Source organism: Oryx dammah, unplaced genomic scaffold (assembly GCF_014754425.2).
Source record: "Oryx dammah isolate SB20612 unplaced genomic scaffold, SCBI_Odam_1.1 HiC_scaffold_1, whole genome shotgun sequence".
Taxonomy (NCBI): domain Eukaryota; kingdom Metazoa; phylum Chordata; class Mammalia; order Artiodactyla; family Bovidae; genus Oryx; species Oryx dammah.
The window spans coordinates 76,511,715-76,536,545 of NW_024070185.1; the positions used below are offsets into that span (position 1 = coordinate 76,511,715).

Below are 24,831 nucleotides of genomic sequence, written 5' to 3' on the forward strand. Positions count from 1 at the left end.
GCCACTGGACCACCAGGGAAGTCCTCTTAATTCTTGTGCTGTCACTGTGAAGCAAATATAAACTGTTGACATTCCTACCCAAAGAACTCTAAGGCACAGGATGTGTGTGTCAGAAATGAGCAAAGGTGGACCAGGTCTTTGAACACTAGGCAATAACTTTTTCTTAACCTATATGTGGCCTGGGATGTAGGGTCCACCTCTATACACAAAGAAATTGTGCAGATTAAAGATGCCACTAGTAGAGCAATACCAAGTTAATGAGTTAGGTAATAATGAGAGTTACATGGTGGCAACTCTTTTGGAATAAACATAATCCAGAAAGTGGCTACACTGGTTTTCTAACCCACCAAGAGTTTAGTTTAGGATTAACTGAGGCTTCTGTTGGCCAGTTTTGGCAATGAAACCTGTGCATACATGCTCAGTTGTGTCCAACTCTTTATGAACCCATGGACTATAGCTCACCAGGCTCCTCTGTCTCTGGAATTCTCCAGGCAAGAATACTTTAGTGGATTGCCGTTCCCTTTTCCAGGGGATCTTCCCAACTGAGGGATTTATCTTGGGACTCCTGCATTGCAGGTGGATTCTTTACTATCTGAGCCATTTGAGTTAGGTTTCTAACTTAGGGCTGGGCATACAAAACTTAAGGAAGATATGTGAAGTAGAGTCAGCTACTCAGTATAAAAATTTTGAGCATCGCTGCACAGACTTTTCGTGATGGGTTAAAAATTGGATTCTGGTTTCATTTTCACATGTCTCAATATTCTCCCTGTAGCATTTGATCAAGTCACTCAACAAATGTTAACTGTGTGCCTGTTACAAGTCAAACTAACATGACATTAGGCCATGGGGATATAAGGAGAAAGGTTTGTGCATTCCAGGACTCTGCTATCCAGTGGAAGAGGTAGAAGCCTAAACAGATTAAGTCTAACCTGCTCTAACCATCACTGCAAAAGAAGTCTGCTCAGTGTGTGAAAGGTGCTGTATGGTCGGATGAACTCTGGTGTGTTTATAATTGAAGATCCCTTTGCTTCTTTATTCCTTCTTAGTTTTTCATTGATTCAGAACACCAGGAAACAACTTAGTTGGGGTTTAAACACTGTGGATTTCAACTGCATATTCCATACCTAGTAGTGTCAACTCTTATTTTGGTGTTAGAGGGATATTTGGAGGCTGTCAAGCCAACACAAATTAAATGAGTATGCCTTGACCACATTTTCCCCAAAGAAACTCCTGGAAAAGTCTCCAGGGATTCCCTGAGATTCTTAGAATCCAACCAGAAAACCACAGGAGTAAATGATGTTGCAAAGCCCAGGTCCTGTCCTCAAGGAAATCTCAAGTGTTGTGGTTAATGCCAGGCAGAGCCTACATAATGATTTTAAATGGCCTCATTTAAAGGCTCATTTCCATAAATGGAAGTCATCTTAAATAGGCCACTGAGTATTATAAAAAAGCATTTAAAGATTTTTTTCTTGTGGTTTTTATTTTCCTCTTGACTACTTCCTCCTTTACCAATCACAGGCCACAGGAGTCCAAGGCAGCATGGCTGAATGGTGGCTTTCTCTGTGAACACCCTCTGACAAGGGGCTAAGTAGCTCAGCCTGTAGCTCAGTTGCCCTTGCTCTCAGAAAGCCTGAACTTGGGATGTGTGCACGCGTGTGTGTGTGTGTGTCTGTGTGTTTTTCTGTGTGTGTGTATGAGAGAGAGAGAGAGAGATGTCTGAGAGCTTCCTTCCAGGTTCCATCAGTCACATTCACTCCAATTTGACTCTCTTGTACCAGTCAAACTGGACTGTGATCGTGTTATTTGGAAAGCTGGGAGTATACCCTCCTGGCACTCACACTTTTGTCTTGTATTCATAATATCATTTTTAATTCAGATAAAACTTCTCTGTCCTCCACTGAAGTTTGAACTTATTAAGTGGTAACACTTGAATCTCTAGCCTGCTTAGAAGTCAGTATGTTGATGTTCCTGAAAACTCAACATTGGCTTTTTCCCTTAAGATCTTCATAACAGTGTAATAACTCTGATAAATTTGTCATGGCATCTTATTTTTCTCCATCTTATGAGACATTGTTTTCCGTACTACATTATGGTTATTTCTGTTCCTATCTTGTTTCCCTATGGGTCTGAAAGGTCTTACATCACTTTGCATCCTTTGGCCTCTATGGGGGTGTTTACACATAGCAGAAGATCAGTATTCAATTAATGAGTGAATAATAAGTAGTTATACTATAAAGATGGGTGTGTCTTCCACAGATTGCCAGCTGGAAGGAATTCATAATGTTATTAGTGCTTTGTTAAACACTTCTATAGCTAAAACTGAGAAAGAGAAGGCTGATTGGATTTCATTTTTGTTCCATGTAGGATCCTGGTGGGCAACCCATTTATGTGCTCCTGTGACATTATGTGGATCAAGACTCTTCAGGAGACTAAACCTAGTCCAGAAACTCAAGATTTGTACTGTCTGGATGAAAACAGCAAGAATATTTCACTGGCAAACCTGCAGATACCCCATTGTGGTAATATACTTTTAAATCAATGAGTTCTATTTGCTATTAATTATCTAATTGCCATTGTGTGATAGAGAGGCTGTGAAGGTTACCATTACCCAAATTTTGTATATATGCTATGAATGTCTCTACTGGGTTGGGCTACTTTTGTGTGCAGTAGCTGAGAGCAACTTTGCTGAGCATTCTTTGCAAGTAGAATATTAATGCTCAGTGGATGATTTTAAGCATGCAGAAAAAGTGTACACTGTTGTTCCTTTGTTTCTTTGTTCATTTTTCTATCCATCCATCCATCCATCCAAAAAGTATCTGCTGAGAGTGTGGTACTTCACTAGCCATATGTATTTGGTTGGCACCCAGGCTATGTAGAGCAGGGGTCCCTGACACTTGGGACTGTGGACCGCACAATTAGAAACCAGACTGCACAGCAGGAGGTGGGCAGTGGGTGAGTGGTCAGTTCCCCATCTGCTCCTCCCCATTGCTCCCCATCACTCTGGCATTACTGCCAGAACCCCCCTCCCCACGACCTCACTCTGTGGAAAAATTGTCTTCCATGAGAGTGACCCCTGGTACCAAAAGTGTTGGGTACTGCTGATGTAGAGGAAGGATCCCGGGGGATAATATGTCCTGGCAGCATGAGAACATGTGATTCAATACAGAACATTCCCTTAAACTTGCCTTGCTGCCAGATGTCAGTGTCTCTCGGTGGGGTGCCACAAATGTGCCCTTAAACATGCTATCTCCCATGTCTGGGTTTACAGTCTTCTTTAGTCTTGCCCCTCATTTCTCTCCCCAGCATTTGTACTTCCAGAATTTAAAAGGGCACCATATCATAAAATTATAGCTCTGTGAGTGCCAGTGTGTTTACAAGAAAGGAAAATCCAAGGGTTCTGGCTAGGATTTTACTGCTGAGGGCTCTTGGAACATACCTCTGCAGTACCCACATATGCATATTATTCCTCTGTTGAAATTTTAATCAGTCAACCAGTTAATCAGTTTACAGTTAGATGTGATCTTCTGGCCCAGTGGCTGGTGACACAGCAGACTGTCCTGTAGCACCTGGTTCTCGTCCGAGAGGAATCTGTGTATTAACCATAAACTTTCAAGTCTTCATTTTCAGAGGAGTCTATTGTTTGGAGTCAATTTTTATTTAAGGAAAATATAACTGCTGCTCATTTTTAATGAAAATGTAATAAAGGAGTGATAACCATTTGTTTCTTCCCCCGAGGAGTCTTAGAAGACAGCAGTTACCTTTCCCCAGATTTTTGTTGTAACGAGGGCCCTTTGATTTCACAATGGGGAATAAAGCTTTGTCCCTTGTCAACTTCTCTCAACTTTCTTTATTAGCCAGTACTTAAAAAAAAAAGCTTTTAATATCTATCTTTTCCTGATAACTGTTCTCTATTCTGGTATAAATTTGTACCACCGAGAGAAATCGCCTAGAGGGACAAGAAATTGAATGTTGAGTCACCTGGCCACTTGGCTAGCTCCCAAGTCCCCATGACTATTGTGGCCTCACTGTTTCAGTAACCACTGAGAGGGCAAAAGGGAAAGCATCTGACTTCTGCTCTGATTTCACAAAAGACTCTTAATAGACGTCTGCTTTGCCCTTGCCTGAAACCAATTCTTTTTTTTTTTTTTAACTTTTGACCATATTGTCTTGAGAACATTCCTGTAATACAGCCACCTAATGTGCTGTTGATAGATCATTGTGATTGGGGTAGGGGAGGGATAGGAGTGAACTGGTTCTAATGTTTCCTGACCAATTTGTCAATTTTTAATATTTTTGAATTTGTTTCCTACAAATTAGTCAATGAACTCTGTGTACAAGAGTGAGGCCTTGAATCTACTGCCAGAGGGTGTGTGTTTGGTTGATCGATTAAGACTGAATGATTACTTTTATGGTAATATTCAAAATTAATTTCATTGTCAACAATGCTTTTCATAAAGCAACATTAGAAAATATGAACTGATAGACTTTTTTGTATGTGTTCTTAAGCTGTTATGTTCTTTCTCTGCTGATTTTTACTTTCTTTCCAAAGATTTTTTTCTTATAATTGCACAAATACTATTAATACAAATTTTTGCAAAAATAATTTCCTACATTTACATATTAAACTTGTCTTTTGCTTGTTTGTGATCATTCAGATCAGTAACCATAGATCTATCATATCTTTTTAATCCTTGTGTGCTATTTATGGTAGAATATATCTTGATTATGTTAAATTTTCCATATTGATGGGTATTTCCCATTTTATTACAAAAGTATTTCAACAAGTATCCTTATACATAATCTTTCTACATACATAGAGATGCAAAGGCTTTTCTAGAGTACATAGTAGGAAACAGAATTTTTGGTTAATATGGTTTGTACATTGAAAAGTGATTGTACCAATTTATAGCCACCCTAGCAAAGTGTACCTTATAGCAAGCTTCTTTTTTTTTGTATCTCTAAAAAAATGTTATGTCATTACTTTTTAGTTTGCATTTTCCTGATTGCTATTGAGCATCTTCTGTTTTTTGGACATTGCAATTATTCTTCATTGAATTGCCTACTTATATCTTACCTATTTTTCTATAAGATTATTCCCTTTCCTTCCTTTTTCTTCCACTGATACTGGTCATTGTTTTATTTTTCTTAATTGTTTGAAAGTTATAAATTGTTTCTGTATAAATTATATAAGGTCAAAATATTTATCACTTACTTTAAAATTATCAAAATATTTATCACATACTTAAACATATTTTCTGTAAGTATCCAGAAAGAATACCCAACAAGATGAGAAAAGATACTTTTACTTCCCTGTACTTTCACCTCCCTTCTCTCAGACTGTTATTATGTGAGATTTTATTTTTAGATTGTTACTTGATGTTTTTGAGGATTTACTATTTCTTTGTATGTCCTGGAATTTGTTCCACTACTTCCTCTTGGAGTGGTTTTTCTTTTTGCTGGAGTGTATCTTCTAATATTTCTTTCAGATAAATTAAAAAAAAAATAAAATCTTCATGTTCTTGCCCAGTGGAAAATCAGCCTGTGTTTTTTCTTCTCATTGGAATTGACTGAGTGTAAAATTCTAGACTCAAGATAACTTCCTCAGATCTTTGCAGGTATCACCATGTTTTCTCTGTGTTCAGTATTGCTGATGAGAAGCCCAAGGCCAGCCTGATTCTTCTTTCTTGATAGGTAGCCCATGCTTTTCTTTTTTCTCTAGAATCTTCTAGGATTTTCTCCTTATCCATGTTATTCTTAAGTGTTAACTACAGTGTAACTAGGCATGTGTGTGTGTGTTTAAAATTTTATTTTGTTTGACATTCAGTGTACTTTTTCAGTGTGAGTATTCACATCTTCAGTCCTGGAAGAATTTTCTAATTTATTTAGATGGTTATTTACACTCTGGCTCCTCTCTCCATACCTCTCACTCTTTCTATAATACTTTCCATCTGCCGGTTTTTTGTGGTGCATAATGGGGGCCTGTTTACTCACTACTTTGCCCTTCAGCTATTTCTCCAGCTACTGAATTTTTCCTTCTGCCAATCAATTTTTAATTTCTGAAGTCTCTAGTGATGCTTTATTTATTTTTTTTTAATGATTGAAACACCCTTTTCCATATAGTGTTTCATCTTATCTCTAGGGTATCCTCAATGCCTAGCATGACTGATTTTCTCTTGTAAACTTCCCATACTAATTGCTTCTACCTGGGGGCGGCTGCAGCAATGGTTGGATGGTGTGCCTGAGGTGGGAGGGTCAAGGTGGGATGAGGAAAGCTTATTCCTCTTGTCACTCCTACTTGTTTTCTTAACCAATATCCCCATGGCTTGGTGGAGAGGAGGCTCCATTGTGCCTACAGTCCACCGCCAATCTCAGGTCAGCACACCAGCCTCCCTGTTTTGTTGCCGTACATACTTGTGTCTATTTGGAACTGTGCTGTTTTTCTTTAATTTCATTTTCCTACTTTCTTTTGTTCAGCAGTTTCTCATAGTTTTTATACAGCAATACAATGGCTTCTTATTTTCCAATATGGTTGTGTATTTTTTTTAAAAAATCGATGTAATTTCTAGAGATTTGAGATGAGAGGGAGAGACTGAAGTCTGGGGCTTTGTCACGTATTAATTTTCCTCACAACAGTTTCCCAACTTTGGTTCTTTAGGAGAAGTTAGATTGAGCATCAAATTATTCTAGATTGTTCGATTTAAATTCCGTCTCTTAAATTCCATGTTGGATAAGTTGGATAATATCCTCAAGTCTTCAAGTCTTATTTAAAACATGGATTAATGGTCAGTTGGCTTATCTTTTAGGTCTCACCCTCAGCAAACTTTTAAAACATAACTATATATCTATTGTGTTTAAGTCACGGATTGATGGAGTTTATCTTATTGCCATTTTTTTTTTCTATGAATCTTGTTAGCTAACTCTAAGAGTAACTCACAGAAGTATGGGCTTATGTATTTCATCACTGTAAATCCAACAATTTGCCAGTAACTATGGCCATTGCATTTGGTTTGCAACTGGTAATACTTTAATTTCAATAAAAAAGAGCTATTGGGATTTAATTTTTTTGTAAGGTGGGCTTTCTTTAAAAACTTCCCCTTTTAGTATTGCTTTGTGTAAGCATTGAGGAGAGTGAAAAAGTTGGCTTAAAGCTCAACATTCAGAAAACTAAGATCATGGCAGCTGGTCCCATCACTTCGTGGGAAATAGATGGGGAAACAGTGGAAACAGTGGCTGACTGTATTTTTCTGGGCTCCAAAATCACTGCAGATGGTGATTGCAGCCATGAAATTAAAAGATGCTTGCTCCTTGGAAGGAAAGTTATGACCAACCTAGACAGCATATTAAAAAACAGAGATACTACTTTGTCAACAAAGGTCCATCTAGTCAAGCCTATGGTTTTTCCAGTAGTCATGTATGGATGTGAGAGTCGGACTATAAAGAAAGCTGAGCACTGAAGAATTGATGCTTTTGAACTGTGGTGTTGGAGAAGACTCTTGAGAGTCCCTTGGACTGCAAAGAGATCCAAACAGTCCATCCTAAAAGAGATCGGTCCTGGGTGTTCATTGGAAAGACATGTTGAAGCTGAAACTCCAATACTTTGGCCACCTGATGCGAAGAGCTGACGCACTGGAAAAGACCCTGATGCTGGGAAAGATTGAGGGCAGGAGGAGAAGGGGATGACAGAGGATGAGATGGTTGAATGGCATCACCAACTCAATGGACATGAGTTTGGGCAAGCTCAGGGAGTTGGTGATGGACAGGGAGGCCTTGCTTGCTGTAGTTCATAGGGTTGCAAAAAGTCAGACACGACTGAATGACTGAACTGAACTGAACTGTGTAAGCATTATATGATGAACAGATTCTCTACATTTTAACAATTACTTATTAATTTATTTTTGGTTGTGCTGGGTCCTTGTTGCTGCATGAGGGCTTTTTCTGTAGTTGTTGCCAGCGAGGGCTACTCTGCATTGCAGTTCATGGGCTTCTCAATGCGGTAGCTTCTTTTGTTGCAATGCACAAGCTCTAGGTGCATGGACTTCATTAGCTGTGGTTCACGGGCCCTAAAACTCTGGCTTAGCCGTGAATGGGCTTAGTTGCCCTGCAGCATGCGGGACCTTAGTTCCAGGACCAGGGATTGGACCTGTGTCCCTGCTTTGGCAGGCACACTCTCAACCACTGGACCACCAAGTAAGTCCCCAAACTCACTCCATTTAATAAGCAAAAACACATCCTCCATGGTGCCTGATGTATCCCTTGAACATAACAGTCACTTGATTAATGTTTGATTAATTGTTCAATTAATAAATGCATGAACCACATTATATTAATGATCAGATTTGACTAGATATTTTATATAATGTTCCAGATATGTCAGTGAAGTAGAGATGAGTTAAACATTTATATTTCTCCAGCCAAATCATTCCATATTTTAACACTTTGCAGTTCCCATTGAAATGTTTGTCATTTTTGCATTTTAAAAGAATATCCTTTCTTCTTTCTCCTCTGCCCTTAGTGATTGAGTGAGCTCAGTAGGCAAGGCTGGGAAGTTGAACCGCACAGTTCCCGTTCCCATTCACAGCACAGTTGAAATGTCTCACAATATTTTTCTAACAGCCCCTCCTGCCGTGAATTACTGTAAATTTATTCATGCTGTGAAACATGTTGTGGTCTGTTTCTCCACCAAGTCCCTTTTAACCTTAGGAAAACTATTAATTACAAGGCAACAAAACATATTCATGTAAAATTTCCACATTAATCAGACAAAAGGGGGTACTATGAGCAGTAGTTCTGAAGACAGAAACTGAATCACACAAGTGCTAGTGAAGAATGGCTCTTTTTCCAGACTGTGCTGATTTATGACTCCACATAGAAGTGTTCTTGCTACTTCTTTTAGTGGTTTTCAATGGCATTATTTATAACACTATATATTCTAAATTCTTGTACTTAGTTCCTATGCATTTGGTTGATCTTTAGTGATTAGTTTTGCAGTCCAGACCTTTTGGTCTTTTCCCGTGGCTGGATGTAATTATTACAAAATAAAGTACTTTATACTTTAATCTTTTTTGTACTGTAATTATGATTTAAATCTCTGGAAATGAGTGTCTTTAGGAGGTGTTAATAGTGGATGAAATGCTTGGTTCTGAGCAGGCAACAGATGTATTTAAAAGGCAGTGTTCTTTTGGGTCAAATCCCTCAATCTATTTTACTGGTAACTAGTTACCATAGAACATGCTGGCTCCACAGTGAATTGTTGTTCACTTGCTCAGTCGTGTCCGACACTTTGTGACCACATGGACTGCAGTATACCAGGCCTCCCTGTCCATCACCAACTCCTGGAGCTTGTTTAAACTCATGTCCATCGAGTCAGTGATGCCATCCAACCATCTCATCCTCTGTTGTCCCCTTCTCCTCCTGTCTTCAATCTTTCCCAGCATCAGGGTCTTTTCTAATGAGTCAGCTCTTTGCATCAGGTGACCAAAGTATTGGAGCTCCAGCTTCAGCATCAGTCCTTCCAATGAATATTCTGGACTGGTTTCCTTTAGGATTGACTGGTTTGATCTCCTTGCAGTCCAAGGGACTCTCAAGAGTCTTCTTCAATATTACAGTTCAAGAGCATCAATTCTTTGGTGCTCAGCCTTCTTTATGGTTCATCTTTCACATCCATACATGACTACTGGAAAAACCATAGCTTTGACTATATAGACCTTTGTCGGCAATGTAATATCTCTGCTTTTTAATATGCTGTCTAGGTTGGTCATAACTTTTCTTCCAAGGAGCAAGCATCTTGTAATTTCAAGGCCGCAGTCACTGTCTGCAGTGATTTTGGAGCCCAAGAAAGTAAAGTCTGTCACTGTTTTCATTTTTTCCCACCTATTTGCCATGAAGTGATAGACTGGATGCCATGATCTTCATTTTTTGCATGTTGAGTTTTCAGCCAGCTTTTTCACTCTCCTCTTTCACCTTCATCAATAGGCTTTTTAGTTCCTCTTCACTTTATGCCATAAGGATGGTGTCATTTGCATATCTGAGGCTATTGATATTTCTCCTGGCAATCTTGATTCCAGCTTGTGCTTCATCTAGCCTGGTATTTCGCATGATGTACTCTGCATATATGTTAAATAACCATAGTGAATAAAAGCTGATAATTCCAGTTCAGGGTTGAATGTCTGTGCAGTTATTATACAAGATACCCTTAATAGTCCCATGGGTTGAAATTAGGTTTGCCTTTGATTTTTTCATTATTTATAATGGCAATTTCAATTTTCCACTTTACCAACCTTTGGACTTTTAGTGTAGAGCCTCCTTATGGTACATCAACAAAATATTATCTATGTTGTGAAAGGTTGGGTCACAGATGTCCAGGAAGAGAGGCCTGTTTCCTTGCGGTAAACTGATGTTAATGATTTATTTTTTGTTTACTTTTGTTTCCACTATAATTTATAGTATGCATATTTCTTTAGCATATATGTATATACTCCTTTTTTTGTTTTAAACCAGGAAAACAGACTGATAGTAATTCAGCTTTGTTAGCATTCACAGAAGATGAAATACTCCATGTATAATTTAGATTGGTAAACAACTTTATTTCCCTAGAATCTTAGCTAGATTGATTTTTTTTTTCTGAAAAACACTTACAAAGTCTAGTTTACTGCTTTGCTTCCTTTTATTAGAGACTGGTTTTTATCCACTAAAATACAGCAAGCCACACTGTGGACCGTTGCTTTTCTTTATCTTCTTAGAAGGCAAATAAAGCTGTTTTTTCTAAGCTGTCAGCAGCTGTTCAGATTTTTGTTTTTAGAAGTTTTGTGGTTGCTGTCACTGTCATGACAGCTCACACAAGCCTAGAAGCACAGCTTCCCATTTGAGCTTGGAAAGTCACTTTGCTAATTTTCTGTCATTTTTGCAACCAGGTGTAAAGCAGCCACTTCTAAATAGGTCAGGCTCATTTTGGCTTCATTCCTGGCAGTGAAATATATATGTTTAGGGGACACAAAAATAGGAAGATATGCCAAGAAGATAGAAAGTGAGTGGAGAGAAGACAGAAAGCAGGGAAAAATCATAATTTACTTGAATATTTGTATACCCATGGAGTGATGATCTAATAAGAAATGAACAGAGCTCAGGCTCACTAAAATGAGGTGGAAAAGAACATAATCCAGACCTGCAGATGGATATTGAAATTAAAACCCAAACTTGACCCATCTCATTTATTGCAAAGTTGAGTTGATATTTCAAAAAGTTTAGAAGTTAGCTTTCCTCAATTATTAGGAATTGAGAATGCACGTACTTTGAATTAGTGATCTAGTCAATATTATCAATTTGCAATAACTGTGCACCAGTATATGAAGCAGTGTCGATGGCTATTGACCTGGATATGGCTGGAAAGGGCATACCAGCCAGCAGACCTCAGCAGCAAATCATCATCTATCCAGTGAAAAGGCTGACTTTCTTTAGATCTGTGCTTCCCAAGCTGCTTTAACGTGCATGTGAATCATCAGCAGTTCTTGTTTAAAAAAAAAAAAAATTGCTTCTTGGGACTTCCCTGGTGGTCCAGGGGTGAGGACTCCATGCTTCCATTACAGGGGGCATGAGTCTAATCCCTGGTCAGGAAACTTAAATCCTGCCTGCCATGCAATGCAGCTCCCCCCAAAAAAACTGCTTCTTTTTCCAGCAGGTATGAGTTGGGGTCTGAGAGTCTACCTTCTAACAAACACCTTGTTCCATACACTATACTTTGAGTAGCAAGGGTTTAGACATGGGTCTTGGAGTTTTACTTGTACAACTATTTATTCTTAAACCTGACAGGAGCTTGAGTCATCAACTGGCTCACCAAACTTTTCCCACCCTACATTCTGTGCAACTCCTAAGTCCTTGAGATGCTCTGTGTATGAAAAAAAAAATCCACAATTAAAGAAATAAAAAGCTATGGAAAATTCTATAAATCTGATGTTCACTATGCACATTAACATATTAAAAGCTAAGAAATCCTACTCTAAAAGAAACATTTAACTTCCATTGATCTTATAGTTCCCATGATTGTTTGAGTACATTTCATTTCTTTGTGATATCATACTATGGCTTTCTTATTTTTATTTGAAGAAATTTGACAAAATGTAATATATGCACATGTTTAAATTCAAATGTACCAATTAAAGCTAAATATTCATATTAATGTTGGTAATAACAGTAATCTTGCTTGCTTGCTTAGTCGCTCAGTCCTGTCTGATTCTGTGACTCTTTGGACTATAGCCCAGGCTCCTCTGTTCATGGGATTTTTCTGGAAAATACTGGAGTGGATTGCCATTTTCTCCTCCTGGGGATCTTCCCGACCCAGGGATCAAATCCACATCTGTTTTCCACATTACAGACAGGTTCCTTATCCACTGAGTCTTTGTGGAAGCCCAATAACAGTAAATCAGTTCAGTTCAGCCGCTCAGTCGTGTCCGACTCTTTGCGACCCCATGGACTGCAGCATGCCAGGCCTCCTTGTCCATCATCAACTCCTGGAGTTTACCAAAACTCATGTCCATTGAGTCAGTGATACCATCCAACCATCTCATCCTCTGTCGTCCCCTTCTCCTCCTGCCTTCAATCTTTCCCAGAATCAGGGCCTTTTCAAATGAATCAATTCTTTGCATCAGGTGGCCAAAGTATTTCAGCTTCAACATCAGCCTTTCCAATGAATATTCAGGACTGATTTCCTTTACGATGGACTGGTTGGATCTCTTTGCAGTCCAAGGGACTCTCATGAGTCTTCTTCAACACCACAGTTCAAAAGCATCGATTCTTTGGTGCTCAGCTTTCTTTATAGTCCAACTCTCACATTCATACATGACTACTGAAAAACCATACCTTTGACTAGATGGACCTTTGTTGGCAAAGTAATGTCTGTACTTTTTAATAAGATGTCTAGATTAGATAAGTTTCCTTCCAAGGAGCAAGTGACTTTTAATTTCATGGCTGCAATCACCATCTGCAGTGATTTTGGAGCCCCAAAAGGTAATCTCTCATTGTTTCCATTATTTCCACATCTATTTGCTTTGAAGTGATGGGACCAGATGCCATGATCTGAGTTTTCAGAATGCTGAGTTTTAAGCCAACTCTTTCACTCTCCTCTTTCACTTGCATCAAGAGACTCTTTAGTTCTTCACTTTCTTCACCATGGGTCATGGTGGAAAGTTCTGATAGAATGTGGTCCACTGGAGAAGGGAATGGCAAGCCACTCAAGGGTGGTGTCATCTGCATATCTGAGTTTATTGATATTTCTCCTGGCAATCTTAATTCCAGCTTGTGTTTCATCCTGTCCAGCATTTCTCATGATGTACTCTGCATATAAGTTAAATAAGCAGGGTGACAGTATACAGCCTTGATGTATTCTTTTCCTTATTTGGAACCATTCTTTTGTTCCATGTCCAGTTGTAACTGTTGCTTCTTGACCTGCATACAGATTTCTCAGAAGGCAGGTCAGGTGGTCTGGTATTCTCATCTCTTTCAGAATTTTCCAGTTAGTTGTGATCCACACAGTCAAAGGCTTTGGCATAGTCAATAAAGCAGAAGCAGATGTTTTTCTGGAACTCTCTTGCTTTTTCAATGATCCAACAGATGTTGGCAATTTGATCTCTTGTTCCTCTGCCTTTTTTAAATCCAGCTTGAACATCTGAAAGTTCATGGTTCACGTACTGTTGAAGCCTCACTTGGAGAATTTTGAGTAATATTTTGCCAGTGTGTGAGAAGAGTGCAATTGTGTTGTAGTTTGAGCATTCTTTGGCATTGCCTTTCTTTGGGATTGGAATGAAAATTGACCTTTTCCAGTCCTGTGACCACTGCTGAGTTTTCCAAATTTGCTGGCATATTGAGTGCAGCACTTTCACAGCATCACCTTTCAGGATTTGAAATAGGTCAACTGGAATCCCATCACCTCCACTAGCTTTGTTCGTAGTGATGCTTCCTAAGGCCCACTTGACTTCACATTCCAGGATGTCTGGCTCTAGGTGAGTGATCACACCATCGTGATTATCTGGGTAGTGAAGATCTTTTTTGTATAGTTTTCCTGTGTATTCTTGCCACCTCTCCAGTAATAACAGTAATAGCTAATACTTTTTAAGGGCTTTATATGCACTAGACATTATCTCGAATATTTTCCATAGTATCTTATTAGCCATCCTAAAAGCTCTAGAAAGTAGATGTCATCAGTATCCCTATTTCTAGATGAAGAAATGAAAGCTTACCAAGTATTACAAATAAACAGCTAATGAGTGAGTTTGATTCTAACTGACATCTGTCTGTCCAGGGCCTTAACCAATACATTGATGAGCTGCCTCCTTTACTGGGCTCTTCCTGGCCTCAGAGGTGTCTGTATGTCCAGGCAGCTAGTCATTTCTTATCTCTAGTGAGGTTTCTCAGAGTGTAAAGGAAGACAGCCCTGAAACTTAAATCAGGATCCTATTACCGAAGTGCTGGAAGCTCTTGGAGGCATTGCTGAGCTTTGCTCTGTACTTGTGCTGATTTCAAATCTTATTAAGCCAGGAAGTAGTGCCTGGCAAATGGTTTATCCTGCCTTGGCTATTCATGCTTCCCAATTCATTTTTATTGTGCTAATTAAACCTCAAGTGATATTTCAAGTACAGATTGTTTTTTCCATTATTGAGTCTTTGGCCAGCATATTAATGCTGTAGAATTAACGTGAGTCAGATGCTTACTCATTTGTGGAAGACTTTACATTTAAAAGATCTAGACTTGGCCAATTTTTCACAGATTCCTTTGGAAACTGCTATGACAGGGTGATACAATTTCTCTGTAAATAAAGGAGATTCACTCTTCCCTCACAAATAGATGCATAAGTATTTTTTAAATGAACCAAATTTCCAGATTATGGATTTGTATTGGTATTTATAGTCTGTGCTGAAATGGATGTATGCAGTCTGGGAAGATAGTGTGTTATATGGTGAACACTTTCATCTTTGAGTTCAAATCCCGGGTACTTAGACAACTTTGGAAGAGGTATTTGACTTTTCCAAAACTCACATTCTTTATTAATTGAATGAGAACAAATACATCAAGTTTGGTTGTAAGAATTAAATTAACAAAAATATTCAGTACTAGATAAGACTTCCTAGTACAGTTAATGCAGAATAAACATTACTGCTAGTACTGTAATTAAGCAAACATTTTTAGAACTGTTAATCATGTAAATTTAGGCTTGAAGGAAAAAAAAAACATGGTAGATTTTACAGGGGAAATTAAGATTATGGCATAGCATTCTCTGCTGAGAATCTCTATTTTAACCTCTTTTGTGCTTGAAATTTCCACAGTTAGATACAGTTGTAAAAGGTAGGAGATTTACACCACTGGTTTATGTCTGAGGTGCCAGGAAAGGTGTCTGTTGGTGGAGCCAGCTAGTGCGGAGCTCAGACCTTAAGAACAAGCACCGTGGCAAGCCCTGGCTCTGTGGTTTTTCCAAACTCAGCAGATTAATCTATAAATACAAGAAAATGGGAGAGAAGTCAACAAACATTTGTGGTTTTGCAGTTGCAAACTGGGAAGAAGATGGATAAGTAGTGACTGACTGAAGGCTGAAAATACTGGTTACCAAGTTAGCAATGGGGAAAGCCAAGAGGAGAGTTGGTTTATATTGCAGAACTTCTACCAGGCTCAGGAAGTGAGAGTTCAGTGTAACACTGAATACGGGAGAGTGGTTGAAAGATTTTTGTCCCGTACATCCCAGGTGTATATGAACTAGAAGTTTGTTTTCTAAAAAGGATAAAACAAAGATCATGAGGAACTCCAAGTAGAGTTGAGGCTGTGAGAGTCATAGAATGATGGGTTTACATACAACTGTTTGCTTTACACCACTTTGCTTTTCTGAAAGAAATCTGAAGAGGATTTTTGCTTGTACAAAACAAGGTGAAGAGCAAAAATAGCCTTCAGCATTTGTTTTGCGTGGAGCTGTTAAGAGGCAGCAGGTACCCTGAGCAGTACGAGTGGCACCACCAAGCTCCTTCCTGGGAACTACACTCAGCATCTCCTCAAGCCACTATAGCTTTGAGCTGTGTCTGTGAGAATCTATGCTTTATCTTGATTTACTCTGTGCATTTGTTGGCAGGTGTGCTAAGGTTACTGCTTCTTTGCTTTATGTCATTTCGGCTTTCAAAAGGTTTCATAGAAAGGTTCTGTTTTTAAATAGCCAGTGCTTAGTCGCTCAGTCATGTCCGACTCTTTGTGAACCCAGGTTCCTCTGTCCATGCAGATTCTCCAGGCAAGTATACTGGAGTATGTTACCATCTCCTCCTCCAGGGGATCTTCCCAACCCAGGGATCGAACACAGGTCTCCTGCATTTTGGGCAGGTTATTTACTGTATGAGCCACCAGGGAAGCCCAAGAATACTGGAGTTTTGGATACCCTATCCCTTCTCCAGGTATCTTCCCATCCCAGGAATCAAACTGAGATCTCCTTCATTGCAGGTGGATTCTTTACCAGTAGAACTACCAGGGAAGCCAGAGAAACCTGTATTTCTAGTTTTCTTCCTCTTCTGAACAGGACACTGGAAGAGCATTATCTGAATAATCTGACCAATACCATCCGGAGAAGGATTTAAGGATACTGACACCAGGAGGTATCCATTAAAGAGGCCGATAGTAGTGAAACTCTACAATGATACTGGCAGTTAATATGTAATGATTCTAGTGCCCCATTCTTAAAGATTAAAGAACAGCCAAAGATGACAAACTGTTTGAGAAAAGCTTATATTAAAGACAAATACAAAACATCCAAAGAAGGAAAAAGTTGCAAGAAACAAAGTTGGTTTAGACAGAAGAAAAATTCATAAGAAATTATCATTAATGTCTCATAGATATTAGGGATTAGAAGAGATCTTGCTTCTATGAAGTAAACACAAGAGTGTTAATAATAGCAGACCATTCAGGAACAACAACAACAAGCCTTGGAAACTATAAGTATGACAGAAATGAAAATATCAAAAGAAAGCTTGTAAGGTAAATCTGAGGAAATTTCCCCATAAATAGAGCAGATAAAAAAAGATACGATTCAGGAAAGAAAAGTTTAAAACAGATGGGTTACCCAGTAAGTCTAAGCACTAAATGCAGATCTAAGTGATGAGAAGGCATTACATCATAGTTGAATTGACATCATTTTTTTCCTTTCTTAGTGGTTCTTATCACAGTACTACATCCTACAGTTAATTCAGTCTTAAATTTGGTAAAATATAACTTACAGTGTTTCAAATATCAGTAAGGTTTATATATTTATAGTAAACTTCATGTTTACATTCAGACAACAAAACTTCATAGCATATGGTAAGATATGAACATAGAGTGGTGTGAATGTAGTATGGGCATTTAGGAGAGCTGTCTTTCTGTATGAACATGAGCCTATTTCTCATCTTCCATGGTGAGAGGCCAGTAGATTGTGTTAAAACAGAAAAACCAAGAAGCAGCAATATAAGCACAATATTTAGTGATACAGAGATCAATACCTAAATGGAAGTTAAAAGAGATGAAATGAGTGCTTCTGGGGAACAGGAAATAGTGCCACATTGGTACTGTTTTTCATACGGTAGTTTGAAAATTTTCTTTTTTCCCCCTGTGTTTGTAGTTGTTATATTTTTCCTCAGTTTTATTAAGATATGATTGACAGACAGCACTGTATAAGTTTAAGGTGTAGAGCACAATTTGATTTAAATACATCATGAAATGATTTTAACAGTAAGTTTAGTGAAAATCCATCATCTCATATAGATACAAAATTAAAGAAATGGAAACAATTTTTCCTTATGTTGTAAATTATATCTCTAGTAGTTACTTGTAACTGCAAGTCTGTACCATTTGACTACTTTATTTAATCTCCCCTCCTTCCACCTATCCCCAGCACCTGGTAACCACAAATCTGATCTCTTTTTCTATAAGTTTGCTTTTTTGGTGTGTTTTTTCAGGTATAAATAGCCTACAATACTCTATTAAGTTTCAGATACACAGCATAGTGTTTCAATATTCTATACATTTCAAATGATCACCATGCTCAGCCTTAGTTATGTTACCATACAAAGATATTACATAATTATTGACTATATTGCCTACACTGTCCTTTTTGTACATTTCAAACCTGTTGGTATTTTGCAACTGGAAATTCATACCTCTTAATTTCCTTCACCTATTTCTTTCCTCTCCTACCTCACTCTCCACTGGCCATTATCTGATTTTTTCCTATATCTGTTTTTTTATGTTTGTTTAATTTGCTTTGGTTTTTAGATTCCACTTATAAGTGAAATTATACAGTATTTGTGTTTCTGTCTGATTTATTTCACTTAGCATAATACTAGGTCCATTCATGTTGTCACAAATGGCAAGATTTCATTCTTTTATATGGCTAGTATTCCATTGTATTAATATAGAACATCTTCATCTTCATCCGCTGATGAACGCTTAGGTTGGCTATTGTAAAAACAATGCTGAAATGGACATAAGAGTGCAGATGTGTTTTCTGATTAGTGTTTTTGTTTTCTTTGGATTAATTACCTAGAAGTGAAATTGCTGGATCATATGATAGTTCTATTTTTAAAAAATTTCAAGGAGTCTCCACACTGTTTTCTATGATGGCTGCACCAATTTAAATTTCCACCAACAGTGCATGAGAATTCCCTTTTCTCCATTCTTTGCCAACATTTATCATGCTAGTTCTGAATAATGTGAGGTGTTATCTCATTGCGGTTTTGATTTACACCCTGTTGATTAGTGATGTTGAACCACTTTTCATGTGCCCGTTGGACATCTGTAGTTCTTTGGAAAAATGTCTATTTAGATCCTCTGCCCATTTTTCAAATGGTTCTTTTTATGTTGAGTTACATGTGTTCTTTGATACTTTAGATATTAATCCTTTATCAGATATATAGTTTGCAAATATTTATCTGTTCAAAGGGAAACTTTTCATTTTGTTGATAGTTTCCTTTGCTTTACAAAATCTTTTTTACTTTGTTGTAGTTAAATTTGAGCTTTTCTAGTGGCTCAGCGATAAAGAATCCACCTTCCAATGCAGAAGACATGCGTTTGATCCCTGGGTTGAGAATATCCCCTGGAGAAGGAACTGGCAACCCACTCCAGTATTCTTGCCTGGGAAATCTCATAGAGTGAGGATCCTGGCAGGCTACAGCCCATGGGGTTGCTAAGAATCAGGCATGACTTACCAACTAAATAGCAACAACAACAAAGTTACATTTATTTTTCTTTTACCCCTTTATCTAAAAAAAATTTCTAAGACCAGTATCAAAGAGTATATACTGCCTGTGTTTTCTTCTGGAGGTTTATGGTTTTAGGTCCTACATTTAAATCTTTTAATTCATTTTGAATTTCTTTTTGTTCATGGTATAAGTAGGTAGCCTAGCTTTGATTCTTTTGACTGTAGCTGTTCAGTTTTCCTCATACCATATTTTGAAGAGGCTGTCTTTACTGCATTATGTATTCTTGCTTCCTTTGTAAAATAGTAACTGTTGATATAAGTATAGATTCATTTCCAGGTTCTCGCTTCAGTTTCATTGATCAATGTGTCTGTTTTTGTGCCAGTATCATACTCTTTGTGGAGAAGGCAATGGCACCCCACTCCAGTACTCTTGCCTGGAAAATCCCATGGATGGAGGAGCCTGGTAGGCTGCAGTCCGTGGGGTCGCTAAGAGTCGGACACGACTGAGCGACTTCACTTTCACTTTTCACTTTCCTGCATTGGAGAAGGAAATGGCAACCCACTCCAGTGTTCTTGCCTGGAGAATCCCAGGGATGGGGGAGCCTGGTGGGCTGCCGTCTATGGGGTCACACAGAGTGGGACACGACTGAAGCGACTTAGCAGCAGCAGCAGCAGCGTACTCTTTGGGCTTCCCTGGTGGCTCAGATGGTAAAGAATCTGCCTGCCATACAGGAGACCCAGGTTTGATCCCTGAGTTGGGAAGATCCCCTGGAGAAGGGAATGGCAACCACTCTAATATTCTTGCCTGGAGAATTCCATGAACAGAGAAGCCTGGTGGGCTCTAGAGTCCATGGGGTCACAAAGAGACACGAATGAGTGATAAACACAGACATCATACTCTTGATTATTGTAACTTTATCATATAGTTTGAAATCAATAAGCATGATACTTCCAGCTTTGTTCTTTTTTCTTTGTTCTTATAACTAAATAGTTTTAGCTATTTGGGGTCTTTTGTGTTTCCATACAGGTTTTATGAAAATGACATTTGTATTTTGATAAGAATTACCTTGGGTAGTATGGTCATTTTAACAATATTAATTCTTCAAATTCATGAGCACCATATATCTTTCCACCTGTTTGTGTTGTTTTTAATTTCTTTCATCAGTGTCTTAAAGTTTTCCAGGTACAAGTATTTTACCTTCTTAGATTTATTTTTAGGTATTTTGTTCTTTTTGATGTAATTGTAAATGGAATTTTTCTTAGTTTCTTCTTCAGATAGTTTATTGTTAATGTCTGGAAATGCAATAGGTTTCTGTATATTAATTTTGTATCCTGCAACTTTACTAAATTAATTGATGAGCTCTAGTATTATTTTGGTGGTGTCTTTAGGATTTTCTATGTATAATATCATGTCATCTTCAAACAGTGACAGTTTTACTTTTCCTTTTCAATTTAGATATCTTTCGTTTATTTGTTTTTGTCTGATTCCTGTGGCTAGGACTTCCAATTCTATGTTGAATAAAAGTGGCAAAAGTGGGCATCACTGTCTTATTCCTGATCTGAGAGATGGTTTGAAGATTTTTTATAACACATTTTGTAGAATTATAGACTTTTCAAACTATGTGGCTATGTATTTTTTTAAAAGAAATGCATATCTGGAAAAAGTCACCTACAGCATACCAGTGGCTTCAAGATTTTTTAAAAAATAAACCCATTCCTTGTATTAATATCTTGCCATGACAAGCCTCTTACATTGGGAAGCTTAATTATCATGAAAGTTGTCACCAAATTCTAGAGCTGGAAAAATCCTAGCTAGATCTTCTGATTGAACAGTGTATTTAATATAGAATAAATCACATTGAGAGAGGAAAAATGATTTACTTGATGGAACGTAGTATGGGCCAGGTTTAGGGTCGAGGGCTTCTGACTCCTGACCCAGTGTTCATTCCAGTCAACTGCAGTGCCTCTTGATCACTTGTATATGTTTCATTGCTCGATATAAGTTCAGGATATTAGGGGACTGTTTGGAACCTTGTGAAAAATACAACATTGCTCTCTATTAAAGGCTGACAAAAAGGAAGGGTTCTGAAGATGTCACACCAGCCCACCGAAAGCCAGATCTTGTTGGGAAGTCCTCTACCAATTGTGGGAATACCATGAGATGTACTATGTAAATCTTGCTGTAGTCTGGTTTCAGGAATAAATAATAATAGTGTTGTCAGTAAGAACTGTGTCTTAAGAGAAGGATTTATGCATAATAGTGTGAAGGTGGCAGGTCAGAAACCCCTGGGTGGGCAGGCTAATTGAAATTTCACGGCTGTTGAAGATGAATTGCCTTTTCTGACCTGTGGGTTCCTCCTGAGTTTAATGATGTGTCATAGTTCCATGGGACAGAGCTGTGGGGGTGAATGCAGTCCTAAGATGAGTTTCTGATACCAGGCGAGGGGCTTGCTTGACTGGCAAGACCTGACGTATTCTGAGACCCACCTTCATGTTAAAATACTATGAATAAGAGTAGTATAAACACCCAAATGGTATAATAGTTTAATGAAGTGATAGCGTTAGTAAGAAAAGCTGACTTTTGAAATATAAAAGTACAAAAATGAAACTGTCTTGAAATATTAAAAAAATGTTTATAAGCATCAGAATTTCATCTGGTAACAAATACTTTCTCAGGGTTTTTCCAAAAAAGAGCTTTTCATTGGCATAATGATCTATACAATTTTTTTCATCATGTCATAAATAGGGTGACCAAGTATACCTGTAATATTTAACTATGATTTATATAGCTTTGATACATTCTAATGCTGTATGGTTCAAATATATTAATTATCTTTGAAAAATGCTTTGAAACCAACTTCCATAATTGGGCTGTTTAAAAATCTTGGTCTGCTTTTTTTAAAAAATATAAATTTATTTATTTTAATTGGAGGTTAATTACTTTACAGTATTGTATTGGTTTTGCCATACATCAACATGAATCCGCCACGGGTGTACACGTGTTCCCCATCCTGAACCCCCTCCCTCCTCCCTCGCCGTACCATCCCTCTGGGTCGTCTCAGTGCACCAGCCCCAAGCATCCAGTATCATGCATCGAACCTGGACTGGCGATTCATTTCATATATGATATTATACATGTTTCAATGCCATTCTCCCAAATCATCCCACCCTTGCCCTCTCCCACAGAATCCAAAAGACTGTTCTATACATCTGTGTCTCTTTTGCTGTCTCACATACAGGGTTGTTGTTACCATCTTTCTAAATTCCATATATATGTGTTAATATACTGTATTGGTGTTTTTCTTTCTGGCTTACTTCACTCTGTATAATAGACTCCAGTTTCATCTCAGTCTGCTTTTTAAACTTATATTTCAAGATCATAGTTTATCTCTTTAAAACTCTAGTTCTGGTAGTGGGTTAGATTTGTGAGTTATTTATTGAAAAAAATGGGTTTATGCAAAAATTGTAGATGCCTCCCACCCTTTTGTCCTTGACTGTAAAAAAAATGGAAGAGAGAAAACTGACAGAAAAATAAGATGTTCTACAAATACAGTGACTGTGTGCAAACAACTGGATTAATAACTGTAAAACAGAACAAGAACCAGAAGGTGTAGCTCTACAAACTAGTGGGCTTTTTTAAAAATAAAAGATTATTCTGCAATGATATTTTTGAGACACATGCAAAATTTGTTTTCAAATCTCTTTGCACATCTTTTGGCTCTCATCAAATCTGTAAAGCTTATCAATTTGGCATTTTTTCAGATCAACATAAGTCAGTCTCAGAAAGCAAATAATGCTTGATTTTTAAAGCAGAGAGAGTTTTCAACTTGTTGCTGTCATTTTGATGATGCACCTAACTATTTGTATATGTCTTCCTTTACTTTCCTTGCTCCACAGGTTTGCCATCAGCAAATTTGGCTGCACCTAACCTCACCGTGGAGGAGGGAAAGTCTATCACATTATCTTGTACTGTTGCAGGTGACCCAGTTCCAAATTTGTACTGGGATGTCGGTAATCTGGTTTCCAAGCATATGGTAAGTCTTGTGTTTGTATGTAGGGATGAGAATATCTCAGAACTTGAGATTGTATTAACCTAGTGATAATCATTTAATATTTTATAGGGCCACATAGAGAGATTTACAATGAGTTTTGTTGTGTATTTACTTTCTGTCTATTCTTACTAAACAAAGACTAAGGCAGATTGTATTTTAGTTATGTATACTTCATAGATTGGAAAGTCTGTAGGTCTCTAGTAAGCTTTTTGTTTCATCATGAGCAAGGTGAGTGACTCTCATTGTGGTTTTTTCCCTTCGAGGAAGGTAGGTAGGAATTCAAGGATTAAATCAGCTTCACACATTTATAATTAAAATCTGGAGATAACAGAATAACTTCTGAGTTGCCCCTTTTATTGAGCTTGATTAGACTGGAATTTTTTTTCTAATGTTACAGATGATTTTCTCTAGTTAGGGGAAGAAATGCCAAATCTTCTCACTATTGGGTTCAGTTCTAATCAAGATTGTTTTTGTCTGTTAATTCATTTGTAGAATGAAACAAGCCACACTCAGGGCTCCTTAAGGATAACTAACATTTCATCTGATGACAGTGGAAAGCAAATCTCTTGTGTGGCAGAAAATCTTGTAGGAGAAGATCAAGATTCTGTCAACCTCACTGTACATTGTACGTAATCAGATCAACGTGTGTTTTTAATAGAAAAGATCGTGGACACACCCGCATTTGTGGTTGGGAACCTCTGCTGCTTTGTGCATTAAAAAAGTATCTGCAGTGTTCTGTGCGTCCTTAATTAAGAAATGTTACCAGCTCCTTCCATTCCTTCTATTTCTGCTAATCTCTCTTGTTCATGTGTTGTCTTTAAGCTTCTTTCTTGATCTTAAACTTGTCCTATTGTGCCTTATCCTGTCTTTTCTTGATAGAACATATTTTGAGCTGGTTATCTTCCTTTTGTTAATAACTTGTGGTTTAAATTTCGATAAACTAGTTTCTAAAGTTTGTTCTCTATAAAAGCAATATGAACCTTTAAAATTGTAATACCTAAAGTATTGGGCTGGCTGTTCATACTCAATATATTGATGCTACAAAAAATAAACCTCATTAGTTTGACATCAAGCTTCTGTGGGAAGTGGAAGGAATAGTACTAAAATGGCTGAAAATTATTATAACCTGCAAAAAACTTTTATTATTATAATTGCTTTAAGTTTCTGTCTTCTGAAGATAAAGGACATTAATGTTTCTTTAGCATATGTACATTGTTTTCCAGTATTGTAAACAATGCAACGTATATCTTAACATTCCAGATTGTTTCATTCAATGTGAATGATGTACATATTCAGTAAAAAAATACATAATCTTCACATCATTGCAAATTCTGAGCTGCCGTGGTATAAATTAATGAGGTTTTACTCTGAATTGGGATTTGGCTGAGAAAAACACGAGTGTGCACAAGTATGAATGTGCATTATACACATGTGGACACAAGGTGTTGATACACTGATTAGCATTCACTCATAACACACATTCCTTATGTGACTGTTGGAGTGAATGATTGAAATCGCCAACCTATTGCCAGTATCAATACTACCCCGATGCCCAGAAGGTCCTGCACTCACAATTTCTCATGATTTTGA

General features: G+C 37.8%; 1 protein-coding gene across 6 annotated transcripts in view; it reads left to right on the forward strand.

Annotated features, from left to right (window-relative positions):
• Nucleotides 1–24,831, forward strand: part of NTRK2 (neurotrophic receptor tyrosine kinase 2) — a 396,903-nt gene that overhangs the window by 44,004 nt on the left and 328,068 nt on the right. For all 6 annotated transcript variants that reach the window (XM_040244768.1, XM_040244728.1, XM_040244738.1 and 3 more), the window contains exons 5-7: nucleotides 2,365–2,519; nucleotides 23,087–23,223; nucleotides 23,734–23,866. In XM_040244768.1, coding sequence (XP_040100702.1) covers nucleotides 2,365–2,519; nucleotides 23,087–23,223; nucleotides 23,734–23,866 — 425 coding nt within the window. The remainder of the gene's footprint in view (nucleotides 1–2,364; nucleotides 2,520–23,086; nucleotides 23,224–23,733; nucleotides 23,867–24,831) is intronic.